The sequence below is a fragment of the Sesamum indicum genome, linkage group LG3 (assembly GCF_026168435.1).
Source record: "Sesamum indicum cultivar Baizhima isolate 11 linkage group LG3, ASM2616843v1, whole genome shotgun sequence".
Lineage (NCBI taxonomy): Eukaryota > Viridiplantae > Streptophyta > Magnoliopsida > Lamiales > Pedaliaceae > Sesamum > Sesamum indicum.
In genome coordinates this window covers 20299027-20322617 of record NC_142659.1, presented here as the reverse complement: position 1 = coordinate 20322617, position 23591 = coordinate 20299027, and the positions used below count along the sequence as shown (strand labels likewise).

The window sequence follows — 23591 nt, the reverse complement described above, 5'->3', positions numbered from 1 at the left end:
TAAAAACCCTAGCATCGTTAATAATATTAATAAAAGAACACGTTAGGTCATAAATAATTATTAATACATATTCAAAGGACTAATCACATTATTTGAGGAACAACCAATGACCTAACACATTTATTCAAAAGAAACACACAAAAATATGTAAAGAATTCTCAATTTTAGCACACATCCATGATCACATCTTAATTGAAGAACCCTTTTATGGGTGATGAAGAAGATCGACGGTTTGATGAAATTATGCAAAGCAGAGCCATGGAAACAAATCCAACAAGGAGAATGCCTGCTGAGATGTTGCCCATGTCGAGGAATTTCTTGGATTTGCTACTCAAATCGTCGCCTAAAAGCCTCTTCAGCTCAAAGCTCACTCCAAATCCCACGCCAACTCCACTTGCCAATAAGAAAGCCATCACCTGCCAATTTCACTCCAACAAAGCAGAACCAAACTAGTTCATCTTGTTGTTGGATAATATTCAAAACAAAATCTTTGAAATTGCAATAATTTTTCAGTCATACCCTACCAAAATATCGATTATTTTTAAGCTATAATTATTGCGGCTTAAATATCATTGTAGATTAATACTATATACTATGATCAGACAAAATCAATGTGAAAATTTAAATTTTTTACCTTTGCCTACAACCCAAATATTTGCCCCACGATTTTTAATTTTAGCAAATATTTTGGCCTCACTGGGCAGCTGTGGTTAATTAGTATCCACCATAATTTTTATATTTAATATTGGTAATTAACCATAGTAAAAAATGCATGTCTTTCAGTAATAATATATCAAACATGTGTGACATACGTATATATACACATGTAATAAGAAGCTCAATCTAGGGCAAGAAATTACATTGGCAATCCCTAATTTAGAGGTTCAAATGCACACACACTTCCTACTATTTGCAAAATTACAAGTATATATAACCCCTATTTAGTGACAAAAATTTATATAAGAACCCTTTTGAAGCAGTACATTATACTTATTGTATCTGTAATTTTACAAAAAATAGAGGTGTTTGTGCATTTAGACTTATAATATGAAGGAATATTGTTTCTTTTATTTGTCTCTAAAAATTAACAAATCTTACCCTAATAGAGTGCTCTGTATAGACAAATGTGGCTTGAGCCTAATAGCTTTGATTAAGATTTTATAAATAAGTGCGAGATCATAAGTTTGATTATTATATAGATATGAATATTTATTTTATTTTATGTGTATATATTTTGTTGTTCTTTAGAATTTGATTGGTGTTGAAAATTATATTAATATATTGATTGGTTTTTGAGGTATTGATGTAAATCATGTAATGGTGTGATTATCATTTCTTTGGGGGTTGGGGAGGGGGAAGGGGGGGGGGTGGAGAAGTAATTAGGACCTTGTCTCCATAGAAGTCGAATTCTTGGAGAAACCCATTGCGAATCCACCTCTTCTCCTTTACCACGTTGTAGACCGCAAATGGGATCTGAATCAGAGTGTATAAAAATCCTACTGCTCCTGTGGCAAATACGTACCTACAAAACATAATAACAATTACCAAAATTATAAAGTTTTCATAAAAAAATTATTAATAAAAATAATAATATATAGTAACATAAATCAAATGTCATAACTGTTTAGATTTCTGATGGATTTTTCGACCGACTAATGAGAAAATTTGTTGAGAATCCGCAATAATTTCTGATGGTTTTCCGACAAAAACATAAATTCATTTGAAATGTTTCTAATGAAGTAAACAAATCGTTGAAAATTACATCATACGGACGTATTACGACTTTGGAGTATTGGAATGGATTTTTCGATAGCTTTTGTAATTTTTTTTTTTAATTTTCATTGGAACAGATTTTTTGATGAAACTTTTTATGGTCTCTATTTATTTTTTATATGGAGATATTCCTACGGTTTTTCTCCAATGGAATGCCCCAAGAAAAATTGACAATTTTCAGACGAAAATTTACCATCGGAAAAGAAGTTTTCCGATAGCACCATCAACTTATGAAATATTTCTTGAACGATTTTTTGCAAAAGTTTTCCAACGATTTTATAATTTTTTATATATTATGTTTATTTATTGTATTAATATTTTGTGATAGATAATTATTTAAACTTAAATTCTAAAAATCATTTTTAATTTCAAGATAAATAAGCACCTCAAAACCCTTATCATAAAAACTGTAAATTATTTTTCTTTTTAACATCCATCCACTCACATGAATTTTGAACCCAACATCTACAAAATGAAATGTTGAGCCGTAATCATTGGGGTGTCCCTAAGGGACATAAAATTGTAAACTATTATCTTTTCAGGCACATAAAATTTGAACATGACCGTAACTTCCTCCCAAAATAAATAAGAACAACGAAAGGGGTTTAATAGTTATATTATATCTGAATAACGAAGTTTCTCATCCCACCTCAATTCAGTTGGAACGAGTTGATCGCAATTTTTCGACTTTGATATTAATGTAACTAATTGCTAACTAAAATAACTATATGACGATAAAAATATAAGAAATGGAAAATCCGAAAGTTTGATTCCAAATCTATCACGCATTGACGACCACGAACAGACCATCGCAAATTCGTCAGAATTTCCAGACGAACTTCCGACGGTGAAGTACGTACATGCATCAGCTGTTGCCAAAAATAAAAAGTTCCCGACAACATATTCTCGTTGATAAATCCATCAAAAATTGTTTGACGCATTCAATTTTGCAACAAACAGAGACGGTTTTTCTGATGGTTTTTAAATTTCGGACGAAATTGGCAATTGTGTTGGATTGCCAATTGACGTCCGTCGGAAATCCATCTAAACCCATCGGAAACGTCGTCAGTCATTGTAAACTGTTATTTTGAAGTGTGCATTCTCACCTGTAAGCTATGAGATCAGTAAACCGAGTTTTGATGCCATCTTCCGTGAAATTGTTGAGGCCCATAAGCACAACTGAAGCAGCCAGTGCCAGAAGAGTGAAAACCCTAAGGAAAAGGACTGTCTTCAATATAGCTGGACTAGCCATTAATCTCTCTGATATAATTATACTCAAAACCCTGATTCTGAGTTTCAATTTGCTGTTCTTGGAAGGTAAAAACTTAGAGTTTATATATATATAGGCAAATGTGACGATCAATACCTAGGAAACGTCGATGTCTGCAGGCCGAGTGAAAATTTCATTGTACGTATGTACGTGAATAATAAGGACAACAAATCTTGGTCTTGTTATAATGATTTTAAAGCATTTATATATAATCCAAGAACGGCATGAAATTAGAGACGAACATCATCGCTAACTCTAAGAGCATGATTGCCAAGCAGGCGTGTAAGCAGCGGTTCGATAAGATGGAATAAGTTCTATATCTATACTAATATAAAAATAAAAGGCTTTTCCCACACTTATAAACAACGATTAATGATATCACTGCACCAATTTTTTGTGAAATAAAAAATCTCCTTAAACTTATAAGATAACTAACTTATTCAACTTTTTAAATATTACATTAACTGATAAATTAATTTTTTTTCTTTCATTTTTTTTAATATAATGCATTGATTTGTATATTTTATTCTTATTATTGATTTATTTTTAAACATAAAATATTATTTATTATGTACACGCAAGAACAATGTGCTGCAATGGCTAGTTTTAATTAAGTTTGGGAAAATAGCATTTTTCATCCCGTAATTTAGAATCTTTATATTTTGGCTCATTGGTTATGGAATTCTCATTTTTATTCCTACAACTTTCAAAAAATAATATTTTTAGTCCCATAATACATTTTTGAATAATTAACGATAACTGTCACGTACTAAGTTTTCGATTGAGCACTTAACGGCCACGTGCCTTTTTCATTAAACATGTAGCGGAAAGGTTTATGGACCAAAATTGCTACTTCTTTAAAGTTATGGAACGAAAGTGGTAATTTCATAATCAATGAAACTAAAAGTATAATTAAATACGGTAAGTTATGGATGAAAAATGCAATTTTCCCCATAAGTTTAATTAGATATTGTTAAATTTTGGTGCACCATTGTAAAAACATAATACTCCTTTCAAAATAACAAGTGACAATCTCAAAATTAATTGTCCTAAAAAATCTATATTCCGTGACACTGACTTGATTCTGACTAAAATTTTACATAAAATTGTCATTCTACATAGTTAATGACACATTTATTTATAGTGACGATTAGTGACAAGATATACAATACAGTGACATTTATTGTCATATAGTTCATCATGCACTATATACACACATTTAGTATATATGTATGTGTCAGTAATGCTTTAGGGTTAATTACACTTACATTCTCTCTGAAAATTCACTGTTTAATCTGACCCCCTTTTGTTACGGTTTGGACGAAAAATAATGACTTTAACAAAAAAAATTACATAAATAATTTGTAATTTGTAATTTTACCCCTTATAAATTTAATTCTGATTTAATAATTCTGTACTTTAACAAAAAATTATAACGATATTAACCTCATTCTACATATATGATACATTTATCCCTTTATAAGTGAAAAAATATAAGTAAAAATATTAAATGAATAGCAAAATTAAAAATTTATATAATTTTTTTCGTTAGCTGTTACCATTAGCATTTTTCATTTAAATCTTAATGGAAGGGTGTTAGGTGTTAGGTGTGAAGGAAGAATTTTTGGACGGGTATAGTGTAATTTCAATTTTTTTTTAAAAAAAAAAGTGTAATTTCATAATTTTAGAGGGGGTTTAAATGTAATTAGCCCTTGTCTTTTATTAAAAACAACTTTACGTTCATTCTTTTTATTGCTAATATTTGCTCATCAACAACTTTTAATTATAACATAATAATAATTATTAAAACTATGAAATTTATTATTGTGAAAGAAAAAATTAAAATTATTGTTGGTGCGTACTAAATATGTGTGTATATATCTATATATATAATTTATAGCAACAATAACAAAATTGTTACTTAGGTCTTTTTGTCGTTAATCTTTTCTTTGCAGTGAATGAAATGTTAAAGATGATTAACTTTTTTTACAAAATTACATGATTTTGTGATATATATGGGCGTGTTTAAAGAATAACATTTAAATATTTATATTACGACGTCCATAGAATTTTATATATAATTGAAAGACTAATTAATAATGATTTAAAAAATTTAAATCTAATTATAAATAAATTATAGGTTGAAATTCAAAAATATTAAAATTTGAACGGAATAAATTGGAATTCATTTATAATATTTGGGATCAAATAATATTAATTAAGAAATTAGAAATAACATAAAAAGTATTGTAGAAAAAATTTAAATTAAATAAAAAATAATATATATATATATATATATATATATATATATAAATAAGTATATGGCAGCGGGCCATCACTCCCTACCGCCTCACTTTAACACATGTATATATATATCTTTATATTGTACACAAGCACATGCTTAACACACACACTGAACCCCTCAATTTTGAGATGAGACGAAAACCGGTAAGGTTTTAAGAATTAAATTTTTTATTAATTTATATAATTATATTATTTACTTAATTCATTTACTAAATATAATTTATATCGATCGATATATTGTTTAATCGAAATATTTTATAAATTTGACTATCTAAATTGGTGTTGAATTAAATATCCCATTTGATCTAAAAATGTTATATATAGTTGGTTAATTAAATTATTAGATTTAATTATTACTATAGCTAATCTATTCAGTTCCATCGGGTTTGTTAATCAAATGTGTAATTATATGTATTGGTATTTAATTAAATTATATAATAACAGAAAATTGATAGAAAAATCATAAAAATGTTCGAAAATTATATTTAAGAAATATTTGAAAATTATATTTGAGAAATATTATGGTTATTAGAAAGAAAATGAAATTCTCGTAATCATTTAAGTTAGGGATGTTATATTAAGAACGATTGTTAGACAGATAAAAGGGATTCGATTAAATGAACTTTTATAAGTTGATTGATAAATTAAAAAGATATGTGACAAGCTTAAAAAGTTTAGTTATTTAGAAGGAAATGAAAAGGATTGATATAAATGAAATATTAAAAGATTGGTGGAAACGTACGAATATTATTTAATCTCATATTGACGTTTGTAATATTCTCAATATATTGATTATACGTATAATACTTTATTATAGGACGTAAAGATAAGATAGAGGGTGGAGCGGCTCGTTATGTTAACTGAAGCATTTTGAGATTTGAGGCAAGTATAGTTAATTGGATTGATATATATATATATATGTATATTTATATGTCTAATATTATATATATTGGTTGTTTATATATTTGTTCCTGAACTTGAATTTAAATTTATATATGTGGATATTGTATATTGGTTGTTTATATATTTGATTGCGGACTGTTCGTTGGGTTACTTTGATATCGGTTGTTATTATGTGTTATATATGGTTGTACTGTACGAACATGAGATAAATAATTATGTGGTCGTATAATGGATTGGTGAAAGAAATCGAAAGGGAAAGTTATTGATGAGAAGATAATTATTAAATCGAACTGAACGATGAAGTTAATGATATTATTGTTGTGAAATGGAATAAAAAATGGCTTACCTAACTGGGAGGGACATATTGCAATGGTTTATCATGTTATGATTAATGATGAGTTGTGTGTTGTTATTGATTAGTGAAGATGATGTGATATAGCATACGAGTTGTGTGTTGTGTGATATATTTGGTGATGGAGATATCATACGAATTGTGTGTTGTGTGGTATCAATGATGATAGGGTACAAACGAGCTGTGTATTGTGTGATACCGAGGAAAAAAATAATATTGTAATTGAGATGATGATAACCGCCAACAAAACCATCGAGTGTTTCTTTATAGTTGATGTGATGTGTAAAATGTGTTACGTAAGAAAAAAGAATATAATGATTATAGTTGATGTGATATGTTTGTTTAAGTAGTGAAATATGTTTGCAATAATTTTGGTATCAGATGAGAAAATTATTCCAACTCGAACACCACCTGACTTATATTGTTGGACAATATTGCCCCTCATACTATAAATAATTATATAGTTCTAAATATATCTGATTAATTTTTACACATCAAATCATCACCAAATTATCTTTTAACTACAAAAATTATTTTTAATCAAGATATAAAAAAGTATTTAATAAAAAAAATTTAAGTCAAAATAAAGTAATAAGTTAATATAATATCTCTAGTGACACATATATACTTTTAAAAATAAACTGACAACATGCTAACTAAAAAATGAAAATTTTTAGGAAAAAAGATGAATAAATATTTATATTTTATTATATTTTTGAAAGACATATATATAATTGCTCATTTTCACTAAAAATTAAGTATTCAATAAATTAGCTTTCTATCAAATTAATAATAACTTTTTACATGAAAGTTTTTCATTCATCACTTTTTTGTAGTTTATAAAACTTGAACTACTTAACTTATTAATTATATTTTTTATTGTAATAAATTGTTTTTTCAATTAAGAATAAAATAATTGAATTCAAGATGAATTTTTTTTTAAAAAAATTGTACTACAAAATACACAATTTTATCCAAATATTCAATCCTAAAGGATAAGTAGGTTGTAAATAATTCGAGTCGAACTGAACAAATTATTATTTAAGTTTGTCTGAACTGTTATCGAGCTTGAAAAATTATATTTAAATTTAATTTGATTATTAAAATCAATCTAAAACGAGTTTTAATTAAATTAAACATAAATTTAGCTTGAGCAATTTCATATTTTTAAGTATTTTTTAATCGAATCAAGTTGTAGCTGAACTTAAAAGTTTATAAAAATTTATCCAAGTTTGGTTGGCTAATTTAACAAATTGAATTTTAATAAATTTTTATTGATCAATTTCAATGGAATGGGGGAGGAATTTTAGTTTTTAATGCTAGACAAGTATTACTTATTAGCTTAGGGAATGAGTGCTATTTGAAGAATAATTGAGGGGGCAAAAGTGTATCTTTATATGTGTTCCTCTCTTTCCGGCTATCTCCACAAAACCTTCGAAAAATCCCTATTTTCTCTCTTCTCATCGGCCAAATTCAGTAATTGATCGTGTGTGGAGTGTGAATTTTATCATCTCAAAAGTTCCGGAGTCAAGTTCTTCGTCTCATCACCAGCGTTGCAATTGGAAAATCTGTAGCTTTTCTCTTCAAAGGTAATGTAAATTGGGTGACATTTTGCCACTGCAAGCAAAAACACCTCCGTCGCAGAGGCGTTTTTGCCTTTGTACCAGTTACAGAGGCGTTTGTCTTTGCCTCCGTACAGAGGTAATAAAGCCTCTGTACAGAGGAGGTTGCCCTTGTTTTTTTTTTCCTGTTATTCTACGTTTGGTAATTTTAGTTTTTGGATTGGACATTTGCTTGTTTGCATTTCAGAATTTCAGCCATGTAATTAACGGGTTCTGTATGATTTATGGTAGCAGTTGGATAGCTAAAGCCGTTTTGGGATAACTTGTGTATCTGTATATGTCAAATGGGGAACCCATAGGTTTTTCTGATTTGAAACGGTAGGGGTGGGGGAACCTCTTTTATAATGCATCCACAATCTCAGTAACAGTAAATTGATGCTTTGAAATTAAGAGGAGCTGCTGCAATTTTGAAGCTTTAGCTAAAAATAAAATATACTATGGAGCAAATATTTTTCCTTTTCAACTGTCTGATGTGCATTGATGAAATAGCATCTTGCTGTTGCACTTATACATTCACAATCTAAAAAGAATGACTGTGAATTGGTGCTTGCTGAGATCCACACAAATTGTTGCAATTTCAAAGCTTTTGTTGAATATATTGAAGTTGCAAATATTGTTTTTTTTCAGACATCTAATAAGCTTTAACTTGATGAAGCATGCATCTTTGGATGCGCTTGCTCACCAAGAGGATGCAGGTTTGTTTCTTTTCAAAATTTCTCTTAAGCTTTACCTTGGTCCTTCATGAAATATGCATCTTGCTTCGCACTTATGCCCAGGTGGCTCAGGTGTTTCAGTGCATTATGATAAGTTTATTATCTAACTAAAGCACTTAAATGCCATTATTCTGTCAAGGTTAGATGGATTTCAGGAAGTGATCAAATACAGGTTTCTGAAACAAGTTCTCTTTTTTTTTTTTTTTTAACCATTTTCACTTGTTATTTTTTGTTTGTGAGACTGATGCTTAATTAGCTAATGTAACTCTTGATGTGATCTGAAATTGGATCAGTTGTTTGTGTATTCTTCTTTGCCCCTCTGCCTTTCTACTTGTCTTTTCTCCTTTTAGTTTTTCCCTTTTAGTGCGGCCTTCAACTTTCTCATTTATTTTTAAATTGTTTTATACTTGGTTTATTTCGTTATGTAGTTGAAAGAAGATTATGTCACTTAGATTTATTTTGTTTTGTTTGTAGATAGACATGATAAAATATGGGATGCAAGTGAACTGATGAAGTCATTTTTTATGCAAATATTTTATTTCATGTTGGATTTGCTATATTCAAAGTGCATTTATTTTTAATAGGTAATAAATATAGTTTAATGATCAAATAATGTTGAAGTGCTTTTATGTAAACACAAATTTGCTTAACTTGCATGTTTCATTGTAAATTATATGAACGTTGGTATTTTACCACGCAATAAGCCCATCGTAAACAACGACAATTCTGTAGTAAAAGCTTTATGCTACGGTTACAAAAGGTAGTAAAGCTTTTACCACGGCCACATTGCACACAACTCGAAACGTGTAGCTCAACTGTGGTAAATGAGTCATTTGCTGCAGTTTTCCTTATTAGCTGTTGTTTCTTAGTGTAGTAAAATTATCAATTTTCTTGTAGTGCTTGTCAGCTTAGCAATGGAGGCTGAAGGAAAAATTGGCCAGCGAGAGAAGAAGATGACACGGAAAGAGGTATACAGAAACCATCCATCATCTTCGCCGAATAAATTGCAGTTAATTTCTGTAGGAAGAAGAAAGCAATTTCTCAAGTCAATCTTAATTTTCTTGATCTACTCTTGAAGGAAGATACTGGAAAGGAAGAAAGCAATTGAAAATGTTATCAAATCTGCTTCTGCGGTGAAAGACCATCTCTCTTTTTTCCCGCACTTTCGCCACTACCGAACCAATGGTCCGCCTACTGCATGATTTTATTTTGTCTTTTACATGTATTTTTGTTTTTGATATTAAATATTAAAGTACTAGTTATTAAAGTTGCATGCAAACTATATTTATGTCTTTTTGTGATTGAGGAAATTCTCATGTGAAAGCTCTATAACAGTTTAGTGCCTTTCATATTTCCCTTTTTGTTTCTGGTGGTGTTTTAAGTGCAAGAGCTAAGCAAATTGTATCGAAACTGCCCATGAACCACACTTTTGGGGATGTTGGTTTAGACGGGGTTGGAAATTGAAATGGTAATTGATGAGTATTCCAGAGTGTGATTGTGCAGGAATTGAAAGTGAGACTTGGCTGGTTTCTTCATAATTACCAGAGATCCCAGAGAAAATTGTTGGATTTGCCATGGCTTCTTGCTTACCTCTTGATTTGTCTTGGTCTTAAAGTGTGACCCTGGTTTAAGCAGTCATAACTCTTGTAAATCTTATTGCTGCTGAAGTATGATTGCCACTCTCTTGTTTTTCCACTTCATGCATGAAATATGTTTCCATGTTTCTATATTAATAGCTCTTTTCAAATAAATTACTAGGCTTGTATGCACATTTGGAGGCTGGATGTGGCAATAAGCTCACACTTCATAGAAAAAGATACATACAAAACCTTCTCAAGGTAACATTAGAGGGATATAAAGATGGATCGGTTTTATTTTCCGAAGTTATGGAACCAAATTCCATACTTTTTTGTGATAACTTTGTCAATATGTTTTCTCTTTAAGTTAAACATGGAGGCACCTTATGGACCTGAGTGGCCAGCTGAGGAAAAGATAAAACGGAGGGAAATGGTAGCAAAGGAAGCTTGTTATATATTTGTGTATGAAATCTCCAGTGAAGATGTTGATGAAATGTCTCGATTAGGAGACAGAGCGAAAACATGCAGTTGCGAGGGCCCTATTGTTGGTTTTGTACATTACAGATTCATTCTGGAGGAAGAAGTTCCTGTGGTTTATGTTTACGAATTACAGCTTGAGCCTCGTGTTCAAGGAAAGGGATTAGGAAAGTTCTTAATGCAATTAATTGAACTTATTGCCTGTAAGGTACGATATATTTTACCATTTCCATTTAGATGTTGAAAATTTTTCATTGAAAATTTGAACTGAATAGAGAAACCATATGCAGCTGCTACTGTCAGAAACATTTACCTTAGCAAATTGTCGATGACCGCCACAGTTGATGTCTATAACTTTAATGAACTTCTTTTACTGGCATTATTTCTGATACTATGTTCTTCATTGATTTCATAAACAATGCCAATGAAATGTAATGCTACTCATTTTCTGGTATCACATCTGCCAGACACTGAGTTTGCTGTGTTCAAAGAAACTCATTCCTTGTCTTCTACTTTTCCAGAATAGAATGGGTGCTGTGGTGCTAACTGTTCAAAGAGCAAATCTGTCAGCGATGGACTTCTATATCGGTAAACTCGGGTAGGTACTCGTATACTTCATCCTTGTTTCATGTTTATTTGTAAAATTTCTTCTTTTCTATATTTTAGAATTATTTAACAGAAGTGTTGAAATGAGGGCGGTCATACTTTGTTGAGCATGGGAATATTACTATATTTCTTAAGTCAGTTGACACACACTTTGTGTGCCAATGCCATATTGTTTATTATGATAACTCATAAACTCTATAGAAGGACTTCATTTTGTGCATTGCTAAACCAACCAGTTGCTCCAAACTCATATGGCTTTAAGATTCATGCTCCATGTACCTCAAAAACTCTGAATTCAGTCTTCATTTCTCCTCGTGCATTTTTCCTATATAAAAAAAAGATCACGCACCTGTGTTCTGCCTGTCTGTTATATATGAGAACAAATGCCACTTTGATAGTCTATTGAAAATCACTATCTTTATTATCCACAAAATAGTATTGCGAGAATGACATTAGTTGACATTAATTCTTTTATTTTGTGCTTAAAGTCAATCAATGGATCTTTTGGGACTGAGTTTGTTTCTGTGCATCTATGAAAGAATATATAGAACTTATAAAAAGAATTTTAAGTGTTTGATGCCTTGTGTGTTAGTCAGATTGATCATTGTAGTAAAGGGAAAGCCTCAGATTTTGAGGCATGGCAGTCCTACTAGTGCCAAGAAATAAGTTGAAGAATGAAGCATTAAAGTGACATGTTTGGTCAAGCACCCAATAATGAAGCCAAAATGGCCTTGTCTTTTTGCTGGTTGTTTCATGGACTATGTTGAAGAATTTTATTGTTTCTGGGAAGAGGGATTTTTAATATCAAACCAAAAAATTCTCGCACATTCTTTTGGGTACGTCCTTTTCGCCAGCATTTGTGTCCAGAAGATGAATATGAATGGACAAGCTAAGAAGTCATTGCAATACTGCAGTTGCTTACAGTTGTCTAACTCTCCGCTTGCATTTTCTGTATTTTGGTGCAATAAATTCTCGTGTCTGCTCAACTATTCTTGCTTGAATTTTCATCTGTTGCAGGTATACAATTTCTGCAATTTCACCTTCAAGAGTTGATCCATTGGTTAGAACACTCCGTAGTAATTTACAAGTTTTATGTCAATGCACCCACTCCCACCTGGTGTAAACCTCCTGGTTTTTAGTCATTCGAGTTCTCCTATTCATTTGTCTTCCATTATTCCTTTTGCAGTTAGGCCTAGAGAAAAGCTATGAGATTCTTTGTAAAACATTTGACGATGAAGCTCAAGCAGTGTTGGAGGTATGCTAAATATGTACGCAATAATGTCAAGTTTTTGTATATTTTAGCTCAAACTTCATTTAGCATGTAAATATATTAGATTGTCCAGCCAATTATATGTATACCATTCAATGTAAAATTAGATAAAATAGTTTGAGTCAGGGAAGCTATGCGAGGTATATGGTCTTTGCACTGCCAAAAGTCTCCAAAGAGCTTTCTTACACTTGATTTGGTCTTTCATTTTCTTATACATTTTATTCAGTGTAATCTGCATCATGCAATGACATTCTAATGTGCAGATTTCTTCTTCTACTCTTTAACGCATACTTTCCAAAGTCCTTGGGTGTACTATATTTGGTAAATCTAGAGTTGTAATTCTTTGTACACTTATCTCTGTTTTAGAGATATGGGACTTACCTTTCTTTTGAATTTACATTATGTATGAGAACAATCCAATGAGGGATAGCTATTTATCGTGACAGCCGACATGAGGATTTTATCCAGAAGTCCCTTCTACATGTAAATGCCCTTTGGCAATAAGTCATTGTTTCCTGTACTGAGTTGTGAACACATGCACATTCCAATTTGTAAATGTTATTGGGATGTCCTGTATGCCAGATGTTGCGGGTCTATTATGGGAGGGATATTGGGAGGATGAACATTGAATTAATTCTGAATCAGGAAAAATTCAGATGAAATCAAGCATGAGCTAAGAGGAATAATAATAACTTTAAGGAATAAGGTAAGACCAAGGAAATCCAAGTGCTTCTTGATTTGGTGGCTTCATTATTTACACAATGCTATTTTTGGGTGCACACCACTTTACCCAGCAACACTAACACTCCCGATCTCTGTAGCTAATGACATGTGGTACATATTGACTATTTAAATCTTCCTAAATATTAGAAGTGCCTGCTTATTTACATTCATCAAGCTGTCAGTATGACACCAAGCATACCTTATCTTATCTAATCCAACCATAGTAATACTGTTTACGGCAAATCCTCGAATGGTTACTGTTAGAGCATATGATTTGACCCATTAATCATCTAACGGACAAAAATGATAAAACTTAAGATGCCATCCATATTGCATGAAGCTGGAATACAATAATTGTCAAAAGTTATTGTCTTAATGTGCTTTTGATATCATGGTTTGTCATATGAGGACCTTTCTGCCAAGAGCGACATCCTTGCTTGTAATTTCTTGATCTGAAGAAAAACTGTGATGCTTAAAGACATGAACATGGTTTGTGCTATGGCTTGAGGGGCTAATATGGTGATATCATGATTTTTCATACGGGGAGCAACATACCGTTATAGTATTTGCTTGTAATTTCAAAGCCATGTCATCTGTCTGCTTCTCATATTTACCATGGTTTGGTTTTCCCGTTTTGAAACAAAATCAGAAAGCTATTGATGCAGAAACTTGGGGAAAATTTATAGTGCTTTCTGCTTTGTGAGTTAAGAATCATGGTCTTTCTCTTTTTTCTTTTTGTAGTTTTGATCTCCTTTGTTTTGTTTGTCCTTTTTGTACACACATGATCTCGCTTCTTTTCCAATTTGAAATAAGTTTCCTTATTAACTGGAAGGCAGAAGTTCTTGTATAATACAGGATTAGTCATTTCTGCTTGATATGAAATAGTTTGATGAATCAACGAATCTGTTTGACAAGACACTGTGTGGCTCTTTTGAGGGTCCAGATACCTCAACATATGCTATGAAAATTGCTCGAACAGGTCTATGATCAGATAGTCTAGATTCAACTCTGTTGTAATGAGTCTGCTTCAATCCCTTTCCAAACCAAATTATCCGATCACACCTACAAAACTTTGTTTTCTGTTAAATATAGCTGCGATCTTTGATAGAATAGAAGAGAGGAATTAAAGGGCAAAGGTGACATACCATGCAGGAGCTCTCATCCTCTTTGCTTTTATTTTGTGATTGGATCCATAATAATCATCTGAGTCTTGATCATATTTATATGTTGGTGCAAACTCAATTTCTTTCTCATTCCAACCCTCGAAGACATGGCCTTTTCTAAGCTCAGCTTTCAGCTTTATTTCAAAATTGCACAATTGAACATTTGGGTAACTGACAAATATTAAAAAGATGTGAAGTTTCATTTTATTATCTTGAACTGTATTGCTGTTTTTCTTACCTGATCATTTTGTAATAAGATGCTCCACTCTTTATTCTTCACCAAGTATCTTGTTGTAGCCTCTGGCAGGTAAATCCTGTAGTTCAAATCGCCTAGCCAAATCACCTGACTGTATGATAATAAACAACTCTCTAATGTTAGGAGATGTATCTTATGAATCCTGGACTTAGATGTAATATCATTTGAAGATCAATGCTTTCCCTAAGACAAGTCTGAGATGCTGTTAAATAATGATCAAACAAATTGAACATATTTCCTTATATAGAAAGATCAGCATGAGTATCTAGCCAAAAAGTGATCAAGTGTCTCATTGCAGATAAAGTCTCAAAGAACGAACTACATGGAAAACAGATATGAAACTGAACATGGAATGGATGATCATATGATAAAATCAGAGGAAAGGATTGAGTTTAAATACTCATGGTCTAGGATTTTCCTAGGCAGATGCTGCTGAGTTTCGGCAGGAAAAAGGGTGCGTGCCAAAATATGTGCTGCATCTGCATTTCTTTGTCTCTCATCTCCTTCCTTACCACCTGAAGCTAAATGACAACACACAAAACAAAAGCTTGTTTCGTGCAAGCAAAATCTGATGGAGACTGAACCCTGTTATCAAGTATAGGTTTTGTTAGATACTTTCTTATATCCTGGTAAAATCATAATAAAAAGATGGCAGAAATATTAGATGCCATATCTGATACTTTCCATCAGGAAAAAGGTGTAAATAGTTTTGCCATATATTTTTCTCTGAGATGATGATATGTTTGTTGTCAACAGGACAAATCCTATTCCTATGTTTATTACCTTATTTCCCAGTCGGCCCAAGACACCGCAGCCCACACATGAGACACTTGGATGACTGATATAACCACGTAGCTCCGTTCGCACCCACACGGTAATATATATCCCGACCATTTGTTTACTTATTATGCATTCAAAATCTGGTGCACTTGAGTTGATGGAGCTGTGTGTCTTTAGAGGATAAATTCTTTGTATCTCTCCAGCTTCTGCCTTTTGTGGTAGTCTATCTTCTGTCACCTTTCTCTTATTAAGAGCTGCTTTAATTAAAGAATTCCACTTCATTGAAATATTACTATTTTCTGGCACCAAAATATTTCCGGCACTAAGAGGCACAATTTCTTGGAACCTGCCAAAAGTTGCACATCCTATCAGTTATCACAAAAAGAACCTGACTCTATTGTTTTCTGTAAACATACTTATATGCTACTTAACTTAACATGCTCATAAAACTGAAGGATTACCCAAAAACATAAATATCTGCTATGCTGTTCTGAGTATCGAGCAAATCGTCGAGGTTCAAGTTATCTGGTGGTGGGATGCCTCCTACATTCCAAGAGCTAGCAAACAGTCTTTTGTATGGGGGAAGAAAGAGAAGCAGAAATATGGGAAACGTCAGGTTAACTGTGTTTAGAAGAATCTTTTTCATGCAAAAGTTAATACTTATAAATAAGTAGGAGAAGAAAAGAAAAATCGTAAAAGGAAATCCTGCAAAAAAAGAGGTTGAAGTTATGATGGTAACAGCTTGGAGCATGGAAAAGAAGTTGATTAGTAAAGGACCGCACTTGAAAGTTTCTTCAGCTATGAAATGCTCTTCAAAACTGAAATATGCTTCATTTGAGCTCCGCTCTGATGTCTCTGGCTGATTATTAGATTCTGGAGTGAAAATATTGTTCGTCACACTATGTCTGAGTATCTTACTTTCCGCCATGCTGGACTGTGTGGCTTTAGTGTCAACAGAATGAATTTTCTTAGAGGAGTAGGGTCAGGCCACCCACTTCCATGGCGGGGTTTTAATCTGACTGTATGATGTTCTTTGTAGGTGGAACCATGGAAGTAGAGAAAATAGTTCGGGTTTGACACAACTCACAAAAGGATATATAAAGGGGGGTGAGAGGGAGTAGTAGGTTTCTGAATTTGAGAACAGTAATGGGAAAATAATGGAATAGAAAAAAATTGATTCAGCATGTTGGAAGGGGTCGTTATCTGTGGGCTCTACTAAGAGGAAAAGATAATCTGTTACAGAACAATTAGATAAGCTATAAAATAACATGTATAAGACAAAGAAATGACTTCCACTTGGGAAAACACAAGCACTTCCATGTCTGATACTTTGACATATGTGTTTAGATTATTTTGAGTTAATATGGTTCATGATCAGTTTGAGCTAATTTTCATTTGAAATTCATTTAATACGATACCCGTTCTTGCAATATTAGCTTTACATGCTTCCCCCAAATCCAAAAATACAACCCAAAAAGTTTCGGAACAGAGTGATCTCTATTTGGAAACAGGATAATGGAAGACTTTAGGCAGATTATATTTGGTGTACCAGAACTCAGCAGCCTGAACCACATGAAAGCTAACCTTCCTACAAGTTAGTCGTATTCAATCCCGAATTTTCCATTTCCTTCAATGGGGGCCTCTTCTTTCAATGCTTTTCTCTTCAATTCTCATCTATAAATACTAGCTTTCTCTGCATTTATTAGAGTTACTACATGACCCTTCTATGACTAGCTTGGGCAGACGTCTTTCTCCCTCTTCCAGTAGCTCCCACAATTTATGTGCAAGGGATTGTTATTTATGACTGGGAAGCCTGTCTAACTTTTTATCGTAGGTTGCGACTTTTTTCCTCTTTGCCACTCTATTTCTCCTCAAAGAGGTGGAAGGATTAAATGATTGTGACACTATCATAGTTTTTCCTGGTTTTCTTCTGATGAAAAGGAGTTCCTGAGAATCATACTTGCATGAATGTTGAGAGAAGTAGCCAAAACAGGGGGGGAAAAAAAGGATGGGCAAAGTACTACTTGTGTTTTAATTTAATGATTGGATCTCAGGTTTTGGTGAGGCAAAAAGGAGGAAAAATGAAAGGTGTTAAAAAATAAAGCACAAATATTATCATTTGACATGACATATGTTTCTTTATGTTATCTTTTGGTGGTTGGATTTTAGAGTAAACAAACTATTCCTCATTTAAATGTATGGCATATTTGTGTTTTATTGTATGATCCTTCTTGTCATCCTTCCTCATCTATTTTGTCATTACAATTCAAGATCCAAACAAATCATGGCTTTACTTTTTTTTCTTACCCCATTTGGACGGATAAAATTAGATTTCAACGAAGCATTTAGAGAATGGATTCTGAATTATTCTAAATGAAGTGCATTTAAAATTCAACAATATACAACTAAATATAGCTCAAAATAAGTGTCGAAATGAATTCCCTTGTAAATATTGAGTTATTCACATAAATACGATCAATTTGTTAATACGAATTTAAAATCTTTATAAATTTAGCAATCCAAACTCAATATCATTGAAATTTCAGCTTCCAACATAGGAAACCAGCACAGGTCATTGTCTCAACTATTTCCAATTAAGAACTCGTGACGTTTGATTTGGTACTGATTTAGGTGCAACTATGCTGGACGTAAAAAGTCACACACAAATCTTTTCGAGGATCCAATACTAATACTAAAACATTAGAAACAACTTGAAAACCGTAAAGAAGAAAAAAGAGGAGAAAATCTCCAACTAAAATTATTAAAACTATATTGTAATAATATCGTTTATGGTCCAATTAACAGCCGTTTAAAGATGCAAATCCAACAAAATCTACGTCAGTGATAACGCACTATGATGCTAATTATAGTTTAATCCTTCGCATCATTTACTAAGTCCCTGCAATTTGATTGCCTGGCCGGAAATCTATTGCATAAAAATGTAATACTCAGTGCAAAAATATTCAATTAAATCAAATGACAGTTGTACGAAATTGACATAAATGTTAGGGGGAGATTAAATTATATTATTATCGTTATCATTCAAAAATTAAAAAAAATAAAAAAACGGACCAATCAGCTTCCTCGATGTGTTGTGTGTACGGGTTAAATTAAAATGATGCCATTGGGCAAGAAAATTAATATTTATTTGGTCGAAAGGTGGCATTTCGACCAATCAGGATAAAAAGCAGAAAGTTGGGACGACCATATCTAATATGTTTATTTGATTTAGTGTTAGAAAAGAACAAAAGTGATAATTTAATACTATCCTTAGATGGGGGACCATGTTTATGTCAATTTATAGGGTTAGTTAGATCACAATAGTGTTCATTATAATGACATATGTTCAGGTTTTTTTTTTTAATTATAAAAAAAAATGAGGAACTATAGAGTAGAATAATATAGTGTTATTCACATAAATGCAAACTTTTTCAATAAGTCAAATTATATTGGCATGGTCCCAAATCACTAACCAAGCTAGTTTTTTTAAAATCGGGTCGGTGTTTGAATTGGGTAAATTATTGGGTTGCCAGTCCGATTAAATTAAAAAGACTGATTGACTTGTAATATGTTATGTATATTTATATATATGTATATATGTAGTATATTAAGATATTAAGTATCAATTGATTAAATAAATACAATTTATAATAACTTATAAAGATGGTACGATTATAAATGAGAGTTAAAGGCAAATATCCCGCAATGTTTGAGGTATTTTGCACTTTGTCCCCAATCATTTTTTTTTTTACACTTAACTGCTCAATCTTTGATTTTTATAACACTTTGTCCTTTTTTCCACTTTTTGGGGAATAAAATGGGAATGTTTCGGGAGCATGAAGACACATGCTTTAAGTGGACTTAAAGTGGGGTAAAATTGTAATTTTGAAGCCTTAATTTGAAGAAAAAAATTCCAAACATCAATGTTATCTTCTTCATCCACCATTATCGATCACCTGCACCGCTACACCACCTTCATCCGCCATTGCAACCACCATCAACCGCTGCACAACTACCTTCGTCCACTTCCTTTGCCCCACAAGATAGCCTCTACCCACCCCCACCCCCACCCCCCAGCTACCCCCGACACCTTTGTTCCTGAAGACCGCCGTTGCCCTCTACAATTGTTGCACAACCACCTTCGCCCCCCAAGACAACGTTTGCCTACCTCCTTCAACCCTTCACAATTGCCCCCACCAATTTTGTTCCTTAAGACCGTCGTTTCCTTCACCATCTATCGCTGTCGCCAACCTCTTCGCTCCCAAGATTGTTGTTCACCACTGATTCGGGTTGAAAATTTATGCGGCCTCCTTGGTCCAGTGAACTGGTACTTCAAGGTCATTATTTTTCGCAAACTGATGTAAGAGTCACGAAAAAAGAGAAACATCTTTGGACTTGTTCATGTCGTCCCCAACTAAAACCTTTCGACTAAGGGTCCTGTTTGTCCAATAGACGTCTTCCACGTGTCTCGAATTGCCGGCAACCTGATCCAGATCATGACCCGACCCGATAAAAAATACACGAATTTTCCAAATAAAAATATAATTTTGAGACTTTTAAGAGATAAAATAGTCTTTTTCAAACAAAACTAGGGATTTACCCATCAACTACCTTCGCCCCCTACAATGGTTGCCCACCACCTAGCGCCCTTCTCCAGTCACCAACCACCACTTTTCACCCCCTTCCACAAAACGGCGACCATATTTCCAGAAAATAGGGTGTGAAATTGGGGTTTGCAATGTGCCCACACCTCTTTTGATTTTTTTTTTTTTTAAATATGGTATGAAATTATAATTTTGCCTAGTACTAAATCGCCTTTGGGCGCGTGCATACACATAGTTGGGATATTCTCTTTTTATTCTTCAAAAAGTAAAAATAAAATAAAAATAAAAGGTACAGTGCTACAAAAATCAAAAGTTGAGCGATTGAGTGTAAAAAGAAATACGATTGGGGGGCAAAGTGCAAAACACCTCAAATGTTGGGGGAGTGTCAACATTTAACTCTATAAATGAATACAAACTATAAAAATTTTATAATAAACACCAATAAACCTCTTGAAGGAGCAAATTAAATTGAAATTACAACCAACAAAAATTTAAAATTCCCCAAAGTCTTGAAACTTGAGTGTGTTGTTTGCTTCTTCTTTTGAATCAAACATAGCCAGTAATTACTCCCTCTATATAATATTTTTCAAATGAAAAGGCTTAAAAATTTTTGGAGAAATGAGTAGATGAAAAAGAAGAGAAGAAAAATCTTATTAGAAGTAGCTTATTGTCCCACGTTAGAGAATCATAACCTAAGCTTATGCACACTCTGTTGGCTGTCAGAAGTGACTCATTATTCCACATTGAAAAAACACAATCAAGCTATAAATATATCGATAATTTGTTTAAATAATTATCCATAAAATACTTGCCTCTATATTTCACTATACATTGTCTTTTAGTGGAACATTTATTCATACCAGTTTGACCAATTACCAAACAGATTGATTTTTAATCTATTTTGACTTCACTAGTTTTAACCATATGAATCGGCCTGGACACGGCCGATTCTCAATCAAATCAACCGGTCTGGTTCGGGCCTATAGACTATCCTACTTTTTATTTATTTATTTTTTCTTGTCACTCTAATTTATTATTATACGTCATGTTCCTTATGATGAATATAGTTCATTACATTATGCTATACGTTCAAATATTGAAGTCTTGATATTACATTAACACTTTCAAAGCGAATTGTGTATTTTAAAAGAAATAAATAAACAAAAAACTAATATTAAAGTAAATATGCACCCACGTCTATGAGATGTCCCATTGCATGAAGTAAGAATAATTGGAGGGTCAATATATACAAAATAAAAGTTTATATATTAATGTATTGTGTGATGTGATTGATGTTTCATTACACAAAATATCGTTCGCTCGTATTTTGTATGTACTTTACATTATGTTCTAAAAAGTGTCTTGCTAGGAAGATGAGGTCTTGAGACTTATAATTTATTTAAGCTCCTTATTTGCGCTTAATATTGGACACATGACAACATCATCAATTCCCCAATTAAGGAGCCTGAAATAGACACATGTCATGTAGGACAATTTAACTAAAACTAACTATGCTAAAATTAAAATACTTAGACAAAATATTCATCCAATGATCGAAGGTATTGAATAATGAATTCAATCCATGTATTTATAGACTCACAGTGAAGAATTTTGATGGAACTAAAAGAGAAAGTACAATTCTAATTGATAAAAACTACTATTAATTTTCCTATCTAAATATATTTTAGAAGGATATGTTGACTCTATTTTAGAACATGTTGTGATGGATTATCAGACTCAACAATGAAGTCCTGCAGTTGACTTATGGGGTTTTCCTCATGTATAGATATTAAATATTTCTTCTATGGAGTTTTGAAATAATCCAAAAATTTTCATAGTGTTTGGATTATTTTTCGAGTGTTTTGGAGATAGAGAGAGAAGAATAAAAATAAATAAGTGTGTGTTTGAGATAGATGGTGTGTTTGAATTTGTGTTTTGAGGTAACGTAAAATAGTCTTTTATGAGACAAATATTACTATTAATTGTCAAATTATGTCCTTTTTATATATATAAGTGTATATATATATAGGATTTTGTTTGTGAGTGAAATATAATACATATATATATGTTAAGTAATTTTCTTTGTTGAGAATTTTTTTATATTTTAAATAATAATTATAAATATAATGAATAATTAAATGCATAATGATTGATGTTGTGATTGGACGTATAAAATTACGTTAAAAACAAAGCATGGATCATTAGTGATGGAAGTGGAAATGAATTATAATTTTGGGAGTGGTAATTGGTTGTCATTTTCGGTCGTCATCTTGCAATGACCAAACCCACTCTTCAACAATAACACAGCGACTATCACTATATTTATGCCCAAGTGGTCCTTAATTAGGACACCAATTTGTCACAATTCCAATCACATATCTTTACCCTTCAAAATGTATTGCATTTTAATATTCCACTATTCCAATTTAGTAATCACCGAATCGATCCATTTTTCAATTTATTAAAATTGATGTTATAATATGATTATTGTTTTATTAAATTATTTTTTATTTTTTATTTTTTTGTGTGTATGTGTGTGTGGATTTGTTTGAAAAGTTGAAGTATCTCTTGCTATAAATGCCAAGGGAGCTTGAGGCCTTAGTGTGTGTGTGTGTGTGTTTTTTTTTTTTTTTTTTCCAAATATATTGAGTTTAAATAGTGATGGAATGGGGCGGGTTTGCCCACACTTGAGACTCGCCCCGCTTTGTAAACCCTGGCCCCGTACCCCACCTCATCCCGACCCGTCCCCTTAAAAATTTGGCCCCCTCCCTATTGGCCCGCCATCAAACCTATCCTTTTTACCTTATTTAAATTTTTATTTTTTAATTAAATAATATTAATTTAACTTTAGTAATTTAACATAATTTTTTTTATCTAAAATGAACTATATAATATAAAAAATACATTCAACTAGGTAATACTAAATATCATTGTAAAAATAGGTAATTTAACATAATCTTTTTTATCTAAAACAAATTATGTAATATAATACATTCAATTATTTTATTTTTGGTATTTTATATTTAAAGTTTGATATATGAAAAATTATTTAAAAATTTATCTAAAATATCATAATCTTCTATTAATAATGTATTACATATAAATAAATAGATAATAAAAAATAGATTAGAGCTGATCTGGTGCGGGTACAATACAAAACTCGCAACATGCTTTAAACTCAGCCAGGTCTAAATATTT

At 31.9% G+C, this 23591-nt stretch overlaps 3 protein-coding genes across 9 annotated transcripts; 1 reads left to right on the top strand and 2 right to left on the bottom strand.

Moving 5' to 3' along the window:
- Positions 1 to 188: 188 nt before the first annotated feature.
- LOC105158502 (CASP-like protein 4D1) lies at positions 189 to 3025 on the bottom strand. Its single transcript, XM_011075285.3, has 3 exons — positions 2880 to 3025; positions 1387 to 1522; positions 189 to 416 (listed from the first exon to the last, which is right to left on the bottom strand). Exons 1-3 carry the CDS (start codon positions 3023 to 3025, stop codon positions 189 to 191), a joined length of 510 nt encoding a protein of 169 aa, XP_011073587.1.
- A 4936-nt stretch (positions 3026 to 7961) lies between these two features.
- On the top strand, positions 7962 to 18026 carry LOC105158197 (Acyl-CoA N-acyltransferases (NAT) superfamily protein). 5 transcript variants are annotated; one of them, XM_020692761.2, is made up of 10 exons: positions 7962 to 8919; positions 9835 to 9905; positions 10020 to 10122; positions 10696 to 10775; positions 10882 to 11199; positions 11513 to 11589; positions 12615 to 12657; positions 12784 to 12852; positions 15308 to 15463; positions 15766 to 18026. In XM_020692761.2, the coding sequence occupies exons 1-9, from the start codon at positions 8754 to 8756 to the stop codon at positions 15443 to 15445; spliced, it is 1065 nt and encodes a 354-aa protein (XP_020548420.1). In that variant the 5' UTR covers positions 7962 to 8753; the 3' UTR covers positions 15446 to 15463; positions 15766 to 18026. The 5 variants fall into 5 exon arrangements, with proteins under 5 accessions (XP_020548420.1, XP_020548425.1, XP_020548423.1 ...); XM_020692766.2 differs by lacking the exon at positions 15766 to 18026 and having other exon boundaries at positions 7962 to 8191; positions 8880 to 8919; positions 15308 to 15445; XM_020692764.2 differs by lacking the exon at positions 15766 to 18026 and having other exon boundaries at positions 7962 to 8191; positions 8852 to 8919; positions 15308 to 15445.
- On the bottom strand, positions 14382 to 16717 carry LOC105158501 (type IV inositol polyphosphate 5-phosphatase 9). 3 transcript variants are annotated; one of them, XM_011075284.3, is made up of 7 exons: positions 16572 to 16717; positions 16251 to 16358; positions 15793 to 16135; positions 15410 to 15594; positions 14992 to 15100; positions 14736 to 14887; positions 14382 to 14652 (listed from the first exon to the last, which is right to left on the bottom strand). In XM_011075284.3, exons 1-7 carry the CDS (start codon positions 16715 to 16717, stop codon positions 14448 to 14450), a joined length of 1248 nt encoding a protein of 415 aa, XP_011073586.2. In that variant the 3' UTR covers positions 14382 to 14447. The 3 variants fall into 3 exon arrangements, with proteins under 3 accessions (XP_011073586.2, XP_088734660.1, XP_020548417.1); XM_088878534.1 differs by having other exon boundaries at positions 14992 to 15067; XM_020692758.2 differs by having other exon boundaries at positions 16251 to 16494; positions 16572 to 16710.
- Positions 18027 to 23591: the final 5565 nt, after the last annotated feature.